The sequence below is a fragment of the Sinocyclocheilus rhinocerous genome, unplaced genomic scaffold, assembly GCF_001515625.1.
Source record: "Sinocyclocheilus rhinocerous isolate Xijiao unplaced genomic scaffold, SAMN03320098_v1.1 scaffold395, whole genome shotgun sequence".
Taxonomy (NCBI): Eukaryota; Metazoa; Chordata; class Actinopteri; order Cypriniformes; family Cyprinidae; genus Sinocyclocheilus; species Sinocyclocheilus rhinocerous.
The window spans coordinates 3111183-3127491 of NW_015660890.1; the positions used below are offsets into that span (position 1 = coordinate 3111183).

A 16309-nucleotide genomic window follows, 5' to 3' on the forward strand; every position below is an offset into this window, starting at 1 on the left:
TTTAAATCACAATATTTATCAGAAACATTTGTCCCCCACCCTTCCCAGTGTGCTCCTGGAGGCTGTCTGATTGAACTCTGTATCCAGCTCAGTATCATCATGTTGGGGAAGCAGCTTATTCAGAATAACATCTTTGAGATTGGCATTCCGTAAGTTCCCGTTCCTCTCCGCGGATCTTATAAAACACTCTCTGCCACTAAACACAATAGCTTTTTTTTCTGGAAATTATCATCAATCAAATCATTCCTTCAGATAAACGGTAAACACTGTTCCTGTCGAAGTTGGTTTATAGACCAGGAAATCCCAGGATAGTGAGGTGGGCTTTGCTCCCACTGTCTGCTCCAATGCCATTCTGCCTTATTTTGCTGTTTTTTTCCTTTCTTCAATTCCTTTTACTCCCTCTTTGCACGGAGGCAAACTTTCTGACACGCCTCTCCATGTACTCTAATAAGCTGGATTCCTGTCTCATTTCACATGTTTGCACAAGTGGTGCATCATGTCATTAATGAACAGGTTTAAATGCAAATCAGTGTGACTGATGTTCATGGAATATGGAGAGAAGTCTGTACTTGTAGCACATATAAACAAACAAATTATCACAGGTGTCATTTGTGCTGCAGAGTGCCTAGTGTGTGTGGCATGCATGCATTAATGCACAAGCATACAATTGCAAAAATCTGGGACGTGATTTCCCCTGGGTGCAGAAATGAACCTCTGAGTCTGAGTGGACTTTCCATTTTGTGGAAATCCCTATTTAACCTATTTCTCCTTGTCCTACAAAAGAACACCAGTTCATTTTTTCTTTACATCCATTTCTGCGCGGATCTGTTTGATGAATGATACATTCAGTTGGTTGTGAGTTACCTGATAAACAAGCAACTCACTTGAGTTTAAGGACAGCTACTCCAAAGTCTTTTACGGTAGCTCTGTCTTTTTTGCTCTTACTCTAGTTGTAAACCATGTGTGAGCATGTAAAAACACCCCAACAAGTCTTTGGCATGTTCCACAATGTTGTCATTGCAAATGACCTTTTGATGTCCCAGTTTTACCTCAGAGTTCAAAAGTAGTTAATTTAAGAAGGCAAATCAAAAAAGCAATGAGAGGAGAACAAAGTCAAACCCATTCTCCTGTTCAGTTCTATAAATACTCACCTTAATATTCTTTTTTTTTTTTTCGGGGCAGAAGGCACAAAAGTGGAACATGATGGAGGTCAGAATGACTCGATATCCCCCTCACGCAGAGACCTGACCTACTTAACCTATCTAATCTCCCCACAGACCAATGGCATGCTACTATATTATACTAATGTGCATGCTAAAACAGAGCCAAAAATTTTAATTTTGTCATTTACTCACCCTCAGGTTGTTATAAACCTTTATGAGTTTCTTTCTTCTGTTGAGCATATAAGAAGATATTTTGAAGAATATTTGTAACCAAACAGTTGCCAATAGCCATTGACTTCCATATTATGAAAAAAATACTATGGAATTCAATGGCTGGTTACCAGTTTGGTTACCAACATTCTTCAATGTATCTTCTTATCTAAAGAAAGAAACTCAAGGGTGAATAAATGACAGAATTTTAATTTTGGGCTGAACTATCCCTTTAAAGTCTGTTTTAATTGTAGTTGACCAGTTGTTGTTCAACAGTAGGGGTTTGCGTGTGACTCTATGCACATTCTCAAATGCAAATGCATTTCAACAGCTGGTAAACGAGAGCTTTATCACAGATGGAGGAGAGCACTTATGATACAAAGGCTTGCATTAAAAAGTAATGTGCTGGAAAAGGCTGTAGTTTTGGAGACTAAATAATGCAGCAGATGCATTTGGGGGGTTTTATTGGGAGCGTTAATAAGCTATAGACGGATGGACCAATTCGTCCACTATATTTGGCCAGTCCAACGTGAGCTGTCATGCTCTCGCACTTGATTTTCTGATGAGGACTCTCCAAACACGAATCTAGAGTGAAGTCTATGCACATTCCTTCTGTCTTGAGGACTTGGAATAAAACCTCAGGTTAAAATGGATCAAAAGTACGTTGTGGTCATGACTGCATGGCAGTAATTAACATGTTTGCTGGTATGCTTTTATGGTGATACATATCCTGTTACATTTGTAATTTTTTTTTAATAGTTTTTGAATTTCACAACATGGGTCATTAGTTCTATTTTCCTCATTTTCAAAACTAACTCATGTAAGCAACCTTTTCTTTGTGTTTTGAAATCTCAGACTGCTTAATGAGAAGTTTATGAGAGGATTGTCTTTGAACGTGAAATAACTCCAACACTTTAGGAGTTATTTATGGTCACCTGAAGGTCCTGTGATCTTCACTTACTCTTTTAGGTATTGTCGGGTCCTACACATGTAGGACCTTTAGTCATGCTGTCTGTGTGTTTTAGCATTGAATTGAGAGATTATTTAACAAGTTCTGTATTGTTGCTTGACTAATCAACAGATTTGCTGCAGAGTTTTGCATTCGGTTTGATTTTGTTCTTTCAATGTAACCCGACTGGAACAGACAGTGTATGTGCAATTTGAAGAAAAATCCAAAACAAAGCGAACAGATGTGTACAATAATGAGATTTCCAGAGAGTTCTTCCAAGTCTTCGGTGTATGTGTATATCAGACGCACCGGTCTGTCTCCTGTATGCCCTTGCGTGTGGTTATACCAATAAATCATGGAACGTCTGGCCAAGATTCATGCCATTGCAAGTTCATTCACATTCCAGATCACTGAACTGAATTACACAACGGAATTTAAATTAAGTTAAAGCTCAGAAACCAAAAATGAGTTTAATATGATGTTAGAAGAACAATTTCCTGAAGAAAATGAGTGGTGTTTGTAAATACATATACATATATAAATCACACACACACATGTAATTAAAAGTTATATATGTGTGTTTGTGTGTGCAGTCGTTTGCATTTGAAAAACCGCCAACTCTATGTACAGTATATAAGCAATAGTAATAGTTATGTAAATATAAACAAAGCACACGATATGTCTGCATAAAATTCTTATGCAGTTCTTAGAAACAAACCTGACATTTGACTCATTATCAAATCTGGGTCATTTTAGCTGCAAGGTCAAGTTTATAGCAATGGTTTGTGTGTTTACATTCTGTCTCGCTCTCTTTCTCCCTCTCATTTCCCGCTTTAGAAAGCTGAAGAAGCTGTGCCGCACACTCAAGGACAAAGAGCGGGCGCCCAAGGAGATTGTGGAGCAGCCGGGTCGCCGCCAGCAGTGGCACCTGGACTATGACCTGGAGCCTTTTGACGGACTCACACCTGAATACATGGAGATGAGTGAGTGGCACTCCACTCTGTTTAAAAGCGAAAGTAGAGCGTCCTCAGGATGAAGCCTTGTGAGAAAACATCTGGTTAATCTAACACATCCCCTTTGGCGGGAACCGCAGGATTTGTTGTCAGAGGAATGCATAGGTTTCTAGATTTAAACACGCCCCAGTGTACAAAAGACGCTCAGTTATTAGAGTTTGTGATGGTTTTAAGGGTCAGAATTATGAATGAACATGTGAATTAGGCCAATAGCCCAAGCATTTGGTTTACAGCTGTGTTTAGAATCGGGAAAGGGCCTACATTCGCTAAAATGTTGCTTACGGTGATACACAACTGACTGAGTGTTTATGTAAATTGACGTGAAGGCGTCTGCAAAAGATCTGAAAGCCTAGAGGATAAACAGCAAAGTTAAACATCTGAACACCAATGCAAACTTGAATTACTATTATTCATCCTGCATTTATACAACCCAATTATGCTGAAAGCGCAAGTCGTCGACTGATGTTTCCTGACACAAGTTTCTTTCAACATGACTCGAAACAGCTTTGTTCGAAATAGCTCTGTTGTAAATACTGTAGATTTTAGTTTTTTGTTTTTATTTGATGTGTTTTGCTATAAAAAATGTAATGCAAGTACACAACAAGAGTTTTATTCAGTAATTATATGATCTGTAGAGATTATTATGGTTCCCTATTGTGATTGTTGACTGAGTGGTTTGATGCGGGACGGTTTAATCCCTTAAGTGCAGGCGAATTGCATAACTGTCTATCATAGAGACCTGTGCGTGATAAAACTTGCGCCTTAGTCTTTTCTCAAAAATGTATGGATGCTTTAATCCACTGCCAAGTAAAACAGATTTTTTATTTTTTCAAGTTCTTCATACAAGAAACACTTATGAGACTCTTTGAATCAAAGAAACGATTGGGGAGAAACTGAAGATGAGCTCAAGACCTTTAGTAATAACACTGGAGGGAGATCACCACCTACACACTGTGAAAGATATTCTCAGTGAGAGCGGGGGAATGAGACCCACTCGTATGGATGTTTATGTAGGATACCCTCCAGCCTGATCTCTCTCGAAGCCATTGTTTGCATGTTGCACAGAAAAAAGCCATGTGTCAATCAAGCCAAAGAAGGAAATGCATTTTCCCACAAGGTTTATGTTCCATGTGTTGTTGATTGACAAATAATCAGCTTTGTGCTTGACACCAGTGCTGGTAATGTCAAGTTACTGTAGAAAGACACAGTAACACACTTATTTCGCCACATCAAATAAGTAGTGGTTTTTCCATTGTTACAATGATTTGTGGATCTTTCTTAAGAAGTTATTTGATCTATATGTGAACACATACACTGTACAAGTCTATTTTTATTAATTAATTAATATTTATTTATTTTCAGCAACACTACAGTTCGGTTTGGGGTCAGTAAGTAACTTTTATTCAGCAAGAATGCATTTAATTGAGAAAAAGTGACAGAAAAGCATATTATATCGTTAAAATATAATAGTATAAAATAAAATAATAATGTATATTTCAAATAAATGCTGTTTTTTTTACTTTCTATTCATCAAAGAATCGTGACAAAAAAGTATCATGGTTTCCACAAAAATAACATGAATAATAATAATAAATATTTCTTGAGCAGCAAATCAGCATATTAGACTGATTTCAGCTTTGCATCACAGGAATAAATTACATTTTAAAATATATTCAAATAGAACAGAGTTATTTTAAATTGTAATAATATTTCACAATTGTATAGTTTTTACTTGCGTTTTTGATCAAATAAATGCAGCCTTGGTGAGCATAAGAGACTTCAAAAACGTTAAGAAATATTACAGACCCCAAAACTGTTGAATGGTTGCATAAAATCAATATTTAATCCTTAATGTCTGGTAATAAACAGCAGTCTTACAGTTCTATCAGTCAAACTTCAATTTGTAACCCAAATGTCTCAACATGTAATCTCCATGTTTGTTTGTTTGTCATTCTGCAGTCATTCAGTTTGGTTTCGTGTCGCTCTTTGTGGCCTCATTCCCGCTGGCTCCGCTATTCGCCCTCTTAAACAATGTCATCGAGATCCGCCTCGACGCCAAGAAGTTCGTCACGGAGCTTCGCCGGCCAGATGCCATTAGGGCCAAAGATATCGGTGAAAACCTTGCATTAATATTTACACCACAACAATTCACTTGCATTCTTAATCATACTCGGATCTACTAATTTAACCTCTGATTTAAATGGTTTCCTCACACAGGTATCTGGTACAACATCTTGAGTGGTTTGGGAAAGTTCTCAGTTATCATCAATGTGAGTTTCTGTTATACTGTATAACTCTGCTGCTTACCACATGCTAGTCAAATACTGTTAGTCCTCTTTATGGAAAGTTTATCATATAGAGGGATTCAAAAAGACCCCAGGGTGCATCATTGGTATTGTTTTCATAAGCCTTAGATGACCAAGATTCTTTGTACTTACATGGTTGAATTCCCATTATTCATGGAAGAAATCAATTTATGTGACAATTTCTGTTCTCGAATTGTACAGATGTTCTTTCACCTGTACGGTTCGCTTCATCCATGTCTCCTACTCGAAATCCCCGGCAGATTTATTTTAATAGATGTGATGTTCCCAATATGAGAGGAATATTCTAGTAAGCCTTATGGTAAAGATCCTTCAGCTTCTCTCTGAACTTTCATTAAGAAAGCCACATTTACTCAGAAGCCCGACATCTGATTCCCCCCAGCTGCGTTGTTCTTTTGGAAATCAAGTATTCGTTTAATGTTACAGCTACAAATGGCCTCTCCAATCCAATTAAATGCCACACATTACCGCTCAGCCCGAGATACCTTGAGTTTTATGCGTTTCTATGCATTTTTATATTTTCAGTTTTCATTTAAATGTTAAAGTTGTAGTAATTTTTTTTCCAATTTTATTTTTTTGTAAATATGTCTTTATATTCTTTATTAATTTTATTTCAGTTTTAGTTATTCTAGTACATCAAGTTAAACTAAATTAAAATGAGAACCGTTGCTTTAGCAACTAGCTAACTAGCTGGTTTTTACATTTTAATTCAGTTAAAGTTTATTTTATTTTAGGTAACAAAAATTTATTTTTATGGTTTTAGTTTGAGTTAACTGGTGACCCTGATCTGGACTTTGTTACTGTAAAGTTCTGCTTCTTGCTTTTACATATTAATTACATATTTTGATCTCTTACCTGGTATTGTATCATTTTAGGCCTTTGTCATCTCCTTCACATCAGATTTCATCCCTCGCTTGGTCTACCAGTACATGTACAGCGAGACGGGGACCATGCATGGCTTCATCAACCACACGCTCTCTTACTTTAACGTCAGCAACTTTAAACCAGGAACTGTGCCTTCCATCTCCAGTCTCGGCAAAGACATTACATTCTGCAGGTTGGAAAAAATGCACTATATTACTAATTATTATTATTAAAGGTCACTGGGATGCACAGCTGCCTATTGCTTTGATAAAACATGCAACCATGGACATTTAGTCCAAAACGGAATAGTAGTTGTGAGCAAACTGATTGTTCACATCAAAATAATTTTTTTTTTATACCTTTATTATTCAGACAGGACAGTGGAGAGATGACAGGAAAGTATTGCGTAGAGAGAAGTGGGGCAGGATGGACATAGGACCTCGAGACGGGAATCGAACTCGGGTCACCATGAGCACAGTTGCGCTGTATATGTCGGCGCACTAACCACGAGGCTATCGGCATCAACCACATCAAAATAATTCTTAGTAGGACAGAGCACAGGCCGTAAACAGCCGTAGGATCCCTCATTTGCAGCTCTTAAATCGTATTTGAAATAAACATGTGTCGAAGCTATTATGGTCTTAACATACTGATCCTCTCTTGGACGGCGCCTGGGGAGATTGCATGTATTCTTCATCAGATTTTTGTGGAAAACTCAGATAGGACGGCAAAAGAAATGGTACAGTATAAACAATCAAATACAGTCATAAACAATCAACCAGCCTATCCAGTTCAGCATACTTAATTCAACGGTAAATTACAAAGAACTGTACCACATAGGAAGGGTAGCTCGTCAGTGGTTTCATATTTAGCTGAGAGCTCAAATTAACCAAAATATTTAACAGACACTCATATTTAGTTCTTTGGACATCTATTGCACTCTCATAGATTCGTTATGGGCCTGAATAGACTTCTGCAGAATCTGACTGTTGTTCAGATAAACACACCTTTTTATTAGATATAGCTTCATGCATTTTATAAAATCGTAAACAGTTCCACAGAATTCTGTAGATTTTTACTTCAAAATCAAACGTGGAAGAACATGCACAGGTTCTGTGTGGGCCTATACTTTTATAAACGGTCTTAATGTGAAAAATTGTTTTCTAATGAAGCAGTGCTGTATGCTTGTGTTGATAGTGATAGTAATTGTGTTCATCAGTTCTCTGGAAAGAATTATTTCCAGATCGGGATAGCAAACAGCGTTTAACCCTCACACTGAAGTGGAGGAAAGAGAGAGGGAGAAAAACATCTAGATGGGACTCCATCACCCTGAAGTGTGAGATCTCACCACTGCTTTGATTATCTCGGGCAGCCTTCACAACACAGATCAGAAGCATGTCAAGAAAAGTGCTTTTATCAGAACCTGTCTGCTTTTTCTGCTCCAAGCAGTTGAGAACGAGATTACACTCGTTTGTTGCTACTCGGACCAAAGAGAAGTGGCAATCTGATGTCTGGGTTCCTTTGACCCTCAGTCTGTTTGTTAAGAGAACAGATAGATGAAGAGGGAGCAAGAGAGCAAGCTTGTCAGTGTTCTAAAATAGGGTCGAGGAACAAATCAAGCCCATGTTTTTCCTGCACCATATTTGCCCTTTCTGGACTTGTATAACCAAACAAGGACTTCACCCCAGGGACCATGTCTTCAGATGAAGATATCTGACTGTCTGAGGAAATCAAAACCAGCCTAACACATTCCACGTAGATTACTGTATATGGCCATGAAATCTACGTCCTTAGTGGGTTAATAAAGACTCAGAGTTTACTTTTTATAATTCAATAGAGAAAATCAAAACTTTTGGGAACAGCCTGCTCTAATGAATTAGGCCTGAAGATATAATCAAAATATACTCATTTTTTAATCATCATGACCAAGACTCTCCTCCTACTGCAACTACTAGAGTCATTCTATAATTTAGGGTATATTTCATGTCCATTGATGATAATTCTATTTTTTTCTAACAATTTTCTTTAGAAATATATTTTATCCATTAAGAGACAAACTATTATCTCACACATATATTTTGTTTTTCAATTTGCGTGAAATTGCCTTTATGTCCCTTAATTACAGTTTTTGCATTGAGCGCTTCTTGAATTGAGAAGTTCAAAATAATGAATAAACAAAAAAATTAAAGTCAAGACTATCTATATTAAATGTATTTCTATAATCTAAATACCTTAGAAATATAGATTGAGTTTAAATTAAATTTTCTTTGAAACAAAAAATATTTAGTTTTCAACTGTTGCTAACCACACCCCTGAAAATAATGTAATAAATATAACCAAAATATCTAACAGACACTCATATTTAGTTCTTTGGACATCTATTGCACTCTCATAGATTCGTTATGGGCCTGAATAGACTTCTGCAGAATCTGACTGTTGTTCAGATAAACACACCTTTTTATTAGATATAGCTTCATGCATTTTATAAAATCGTAAACAGTTCCACAGAATTCTGTAGATTTTTACTTCAAAATCAAACGTGGAAGAACATGCACAGGTTCTGTGTGGGCCTATACTTTTATAAACGGTCTTAATGTGAAAAATTGTTTTCTAATGAAGCAGTGCTGTATGCTTGTGTTGATAGTGATAGTAATTGTGTTCATCAGTTCTCTGGAAAGAATTATTTCCAGATCGGGATAGCAAACAGCGTTTAACCCTCACACTGAAGTGGAGGAAAGAGAGAGGGAGAAAAACATCTAGATGGGACTCCATCACCCTGAAGTGTGAGATCTCACCACTGCTTTGATTATCTCGGGCAGCCTTCACAACACAGATCAGAAGCATGTCAAGAAAAGTGCTTTTATCAGAACCTGTCTGCTTTTTCTGCTCCAAGCAGTTGAGAACGAGATTACACTCGTTTGTTGCTACTCGGACCAAAGAGAAGTGGCAATCTGATGTCTGGGTTCCTTTGACCCTCAGTCTGTTTGTTAAGAGAACAGATAGATGAAGAGGGAGCAAGAGAGCAAGCTTGTCAGTGTTCTAAAATAGGGTCGAGGAACAAATCAAGCCCATGTTTTTCCTGCACCATATTTGCCCTTTCTGGACTTGTATAACCAAACAAGGACTTCACCCCAGGGACCATGTCTTCAGATGAAGATATCTGACTGTCTGAGGAAATCAAAACCAGCCTAACACATTCCACGTAGATTACTGTATATGGCCATGAAATCTACGTCCTTAGTGGGTTAATAAAGACTCAGAGTTTACTTTTTATAATTCAATAGAGAAAATCAAAACTTTTGGGAACAGCCTGCTCTAATGAATTAGGCCTGAAGATATAATCAAAATATACTCATTTTTTAATCATCATGACCAAGACTCTCCTCCTACTGCAACTACTAGAGTCATTCTATAATTTAGGGTATATTTCATGTCCATTGATGATAATTCTATTTTTTTCTAACAATTTTCTTTAGAAATATATTTTATCCATTAAGAGACAAACTATTATCTCACACATATATTTTGTTTTTCAATTTGCGTGAAATTGCCTTTATGTCCCTTAATTACAGTTTTTGCATTGAGCGCTTCTTGAATTGAGAAGTTCAAAATAATGAATAAACAAAAAAATTAAAGTCAAGACTATCTATATTAAATGTATTTCTATAATCTAAATACCTTAGAAATATAGATTGAGTTTAAATTAAATTTTCTTTGAAACAAAAAATATTTAGTTTTCAACTGTTGCTAACCACACCCCTGAAAATAATGTAATAAATAAAAAAATAAAAAATAAAAATAAAAAATATATATATTACAAAACTACGTGTTCAGCATGATCTCCAGTATTGTCCAGGAGTATTTTAATTGTTTGTTGGGTACATTGTTATGGTTTGCAGTATTTTTATTTTTATTTTTAACATTTCTTGGCCAGACAAGGCCTGACACTGATATTCTGAGATAAAATGGTAAAATTGTCAACTATGTTCCCTGTCAATGCACCCAGTTAGTCTGTAACATAGTTGACTCACCACCAAGGAAAACATATTTTTGTTTGCAATATCAAAATAGTCTTTAATCATTAAGCCTGGCAACTAGCAGATAAGTTACACTGATAAAATGAATCAACTGAAACCAATAGATGTTTTATTGAGAAAGCATATTGTTTTTGCTAAAAATGAAATGTACCTTAAATTATAGAATGACTCATAAAAATTATTTATTTTAACCTTGTGATCAAAAAGTAACAGTTTTCTGTGCATTCTGAACAGGAAAAAATCCACTTATACAAAGTAGTTGTAAAGTAAAACAACAAATATGCAATTCCTTCTTTTGCACTTAAAATGTCCTCGTCATGATTAATAATGCTGTTGTGTTGTTTTGCCCTTTGTAGCCTTTCTAGAAGCATGTGTTGAGCATATGTTTTAAATTTTCTGTTTATTTTTATTGCCAACCAGCAAACGGATCCTTGCTGGAGATGAATTAGCCTTAAATGACTCGGGATGTCTATTCTTTTTGTTCATTTTAGGTACAAAGACTACAGAGAACCACCATGGTCGACTGAGCCTTACCAATTCTCCAAACAGTACTGGTCGGTTCTAGCGGCTCGGTTAGGTTTCGTCATATTGTTCCAGGTACAAGCTCCTTTTTTTACCATTACCTCCAATCTAAACGCCTAAAATAAAAGTTTTACTCCTAATGAACACCAAGTGACTATGAATGGAAAAACGTAAATGTATGTCCTTTTTCAGTCAAAGCCAAACAAATGAAAAAGCCACACAGTAGCTACCTCAGCAACGTGAGCGCTTCAACCACATATAAATGATGCAGTCTTTGCACATTTGGATTAATAGTCTAAATGCTGGTCAGAATAATTGCTGTAACTCAGTAGAAATGTCCTGCTGTCAGCAGCTGTGGGTGGAAACTAATTCTATTGAAATGCAATTAAACACTAAACCAAACAGTTAAAGTTATAGTTCACTCAAAAAATGAAATGTCATTCCAAGTGTTGTTCTTAAATAAACAACATTTTATGGGGATCATAGCTGTGAAGCTCTTAAAAGGACAAGAAAAGTGTGGTTTTACAACATTGATAAATAATAAGAAATGTTAAATCAGCATATTAGCATGATTTCTGAAGGCTCATGTAACACTGAAGACTTAATGCTGAAAATTCAGCTTTGCATCACAGAAATAAAGTAAATTTTAAAATATATTCAAATATGAAACAGTTACTTTAATTTATAATAACATTTTATAATGTATTGAACTGTATTTTTGGTCAAATAAATTCAGACTTGGTGAGCGAAGAGATTGAAAAATCTTGCCGACCCCGAACTTTTGAACGGTGCGTTATATATAAAATGTATATTCTTCTATATGAGCCTCATTATCAGGAAGTGTATGTATAGATGTCACTGGCAGAGGTCCAATACCTGAAATGCTACCTGGTGTGTAAAAGATCCTCCATTTATTGAATGGAAAGATATATGTTTTCATCACAGCCAGTGATGAGTATGATTTCCTGCGCCCCACCCATTAATATACATGTGTAAATATAAATGTGCTTGTGTCTCTGACTTCTCTAGAACCTGGTGATAACCATGAGCATGCTGGTGGCCTGGGTGATCCCCGACGTGCCCAAAAACATCAGCGAGCAGTTGAAGAAGGAGAAGACTCTTCTGGTGGACGTCTTCCTGAATGAAGAAAAGGAGAAGTTGCAGTTGATCCAGAGCTTGTTCTCCAGAGATCTGACACAAGAACAGCAGGAGGAGCTGAAGGTGTCAGATCAGACCTCGCTGCCTCTTCAAACCCAACTCGGACCGCTCCCTCCCACCTCGTCCCCGGCTCCTCGCACCCGACCCCGAGCCGCAAGCTTCAGCCAGTTCACCCGCCAGATGTCCATGTCTCCCCGAAGCGACATCACCCAACACACGGCCGTGTGAGGGAAGTCGGGCGAGAGAAGATGAGTCCACTGGTGGAGAGTGTTTCACAGTGCCTGAGCGCTGGAGTTTGAGGCTCTGAGTTTCGAGAATCAGGTGCCCTCGGTTCTATGTTCCTGTTTTTTTGTACCAGAGAATGAGGGGTCACTCCTTTTGGTCACTGAACTGTAGTCTGAATGTCTGTCTTACAGGCTCCGAGTCTGGTTTTTAAACCCTCAGATGTTCCTACCGTTTTCAGGCACGTCTGACACACAAACTTGAGCTTCAGTAGGACCGCTTGCAGATGCAATCATTCCACATGCACTGGCGTTCACAAGAACACGAGCGGGATCCTCTCAAACGCACGTTTTTCTCCACGATCTCGAGCAAGGATGTTTGTCGGCACACACTCATAAAGAGCAGCACATATTTGGTGACGTTGCGCAATCTGTACATGCTGTCCAAATGCAAACCGCTTTGCACATTGTCCACAAGATGTAGCATATAATGGCAAATAATCTTTCATTTTCTCAGGTAACGGCGTCACTGTAGGCTGTATTCGTTCTCATCAATATGACCATTCTTGGGTTAATAAAGACTATGATGCGTGTTAGTAAATTAAGGTGCAAAGAACACAATTTCGATGTGGTACTGCGACGTATTCTGTGAAACGTGTGGCGTTTTGTCTTTTTAACGATCCAGCCCATTATGTAACACATTAAGGCAATATGTAATTAAACTCACATTTGTCAATCCATACATTTATGCTATGCCTCCTTCTGATAAAACGCAGGGCTGTAGATTTGGACCACACAGCATTCGCTGTATTTATGATTGTGGAGCAGCTGGTCTTTTTGTGCCATGTCAACTATAATCCTCCCCTGAATTTGCCATCACCGGTGTGGGAAGGTTGAGCGGGGGTTACTGTTATTCAGGGAGGAATCATGGATGGATGTTGTGTGCCAACATCTGGCCATCAAGTCATCATTCACTATGCCTCATAGGACTTAATACTCATGCAAGAAGAATAAATATTTAATCCCAATTATGCGCAAGTGGTTTTTCTTTCTTGCCCTCGAGGCATTGTGCTACAAGTCCAGTGGGGCCAATTCACTTGTGTTTTCGACTTCTAGCAGATGCGCAGGTTGTTGTAATACCCTGATGATTGCCACACATGCTTAACAAAGCTAGCTTTACCCAGTAGACGCTGTTCCTCTATTTGCTTTTTCTGTTTTACTAGGGCAGGACTTTGATCTTTGTGTGTTTTCACCCTAGAGCCACATTTGATTTATCCCTGGGGTCTGGACTTCACAATTCAAGAGGATTATAATCTTGGCAGATACCATGAAGTCTGTTCTATGCGCTTTATAGTTTCATTACACAACCATTCTGAACGAGGGTAAAAATACATAAATATTTGTATTTCCCACAGATTAGAAATCATAAGATGTGGGCAAAAGCTAAGCAGCTCAACTCATGCAACTTGACAGATCAGCTTGAATGTCCACCTCATATGTCGGGTATATGTAAAGTTGAGAAGTGTTTTGGCAGCCCCTTCAGCCTCAACAGAGGTGATACAAGTTGCTTTGTACTGTAGATATGAAAGGGGCACTTTATAATGCACTGGCTGATATATCAGATTTGACTACCGACACTTGTGGATGCAGCAGCAGACAAAAGCCAAAAAAAGCAATGCTATTTTTAAAAATTCTTTATTTGCTGTTAAAAATTACTTTATTCCACAGGTGTTCAATTATCAACTTTTATTAGGTTACTAATACAACTGAAGTCTTCATGAGTGAGTGTACCTCACTTAAATATATATTTTTTAAAGTTATTTATTTATTTTTAAATTTAATAATACTTACATTATATACTATGTTATGCCTTTTATAATTAGAAAAAAGCTGATTAATGCATCTTTAAGAACTGTTAACAAAAAAAAAATTCTGATATAATTATAGATATTTGAAAAAAATCAAAGGTATTTGTTGCAAAATCAATACTTACAGTAATGGTTTACAATAAGGACCCATTAGTTAACTACATTAGTTAACATTAAATAATTACATTAGTCTTAAAGCATTTTTAATCTTAGTTCATGTTAATTTTAGTATTTACTAACACTGTATATGATTAAAATCAAAAGTTGTGTCCGTTAATATTATTTAATAGACCTGAGCTAACATAAACTAACAATGAATAATTAATAAAAAAGTTAAATAAATACAGTATCAAATTGCTCATTGTTAGCGAATGTTAGATGATACATTAACTAACATTAACTAATGGGACTTTAGCATAAAGTGTTACCATAACATGCATACTGTATGCTCAAAATTGAACAAACAACAGACAGAGACACACTAACCAAAGCAAACTGGCCCAAAAAAGGCAAAATAAGGCTTACAACCAACATCCACTGGCACTGCACTCTGTACAAATATCAAATTATCTTTAAATCTGCATTCAAAGTTGATGCAATACTCCTGGCTTCATCTTGTGTAAGGTTTAAGAAGGGTTTTCAAGTGTCCTCAGAAAATACCATAGTCCTCTTGCACAATCACAATCCAACCTTCTGCATGATTCGGGCCGGAAGTGTCTAATTTTTGCATAATCTTCCCCAAAGCCTTTCTTCATCACACACAGCACAATACAATCACAGGGACAGATTTACCTGGATTTGTTCAGCGTGTCTTAAAGATTGGTAAGCAAGTGTTCTTCATCTTGGTTATGCATAACATCTGTCTACACGATGTAGTATAAGCTAGTATTAGTTACATCAGTGATAGTGATTGACTGCAACTTATTCTCTTTCTAGCTGAAGACACACAATGCTGTGCTGGTGCATGATGGGAGTTTGATGTCAGAGATTCTGGTTTGTGAATTAAACATCTGCACATGCAGATGAGCAAAGGACCTGGAATGAGATCCATGACACAAACCTGAATCTCTCTCCCACAGGGCGTTCCTTCCAAGGGTGAAATGACGCACGGGGCGGACATTTAAAATGCTGGAGTCAATGCATTGTTAATGTCAGAAGGATTTTTGATAAGTGTCACTAAACTATTAGAGGACACGAATTTCATGCTTCCCAGATGCATGTTTCCTGGATAATTATTCTTTGCAAGCAATTTTTGCGCAGTGCATATTTTTACATTTCAGGACTTTATATTTAGATCCTTTATACAGTAGTTTAACATAACACAGTGTCTAAAAGCAGAAAAGAGGCACTGGGGGTTGCATTCAGGTTCACTTCTCTTAAATGGCCTAAAGCACTGGCTTTTATCTGGAGTCGTTACACACCAGGCTTTCACATGGTTTCAGGTGTTAGCTACACTTGAAGATTGAACCATTGTGCCTTTCCACGGAAGCTCTGCCAATGGCGCATTCCATAGTCAACTCCACTAAGCCTTCAGATGACCCGATTTGTGACTGATAGCCATTCATTTCCTGTCCTTCTTCTTTCCCCAGTCTTAGGCTGTGTTCAGAATGGAATACTATAGCTTACTACTACTAGCTTATGAAATACGTATTGCATGAAATAAGTTAAAAATGTCACAGTATGCAACTATAAACATTTCAAAGGCCACGTTCACACAGCAGCAGAATACAGTTGTCAGTCCTGTATTTGAGTCCTTCATACGGTTACGTTCACACAGTTCGGTTATTTACGGGCGTGACAACCGCATTCTGTAACCAAACTCACACCCGTACATTTTCAGGACTCACAACCGCATTCTCGGAACACACGCGCTGTGTGAACGGAATAGGACTGGACAACTAGTTGTTTGTCACGTCATACAGTGCGAGAGAGCCCGAGCCTAACGTGTGTTACGTATTTTCGGTAACTTACAGTGACGGA

At 37.4% G+C, this 16309-nt stretch overlaps 1 protein-coding gene across 3 annotated transcripts in view; it reads left to right on the top strand.

The window, feature by feature from the left end:
- The window catches only part of LOC107726040 (anoctamin-1-like), a 39653-nt gene extending 26176 nt beyond the window's left edge, over positions 1–13477 (top strand). For all 3 annotated transcript variants that reach the window (XM_016535510.1, XM_016535511.1, XM_016535512.1), the window contains 7 exons: positions 49–149; positions 3160–3305; positions 5295–5447; positions 5553–5605; positions 6535–6716; positions 11052–11157; positions 12112–13477. In XM_016535510.1, coding sequence (XP_016390996.1) covers positions 49–149; positions 3160–3305; positions 5295–5447; positions 5553–5605; positions 6535–6716; positions 11052–11157; positions 12112–12468 — 1098 coding nt within the window. In that variant the 3' untranslated portion in view covers positions 12469–13477. The remainder of the gene's footprint in view (positions 1–48; positions 150–3159; positions 3306–5294; positions 5448–5552; positions 5606–6534; positions 6717–11051; positions 11158–12111) is intronic.
- The last annotated feature ends 2832 nt before the right edge of the window (positions 13478–16309 follow it).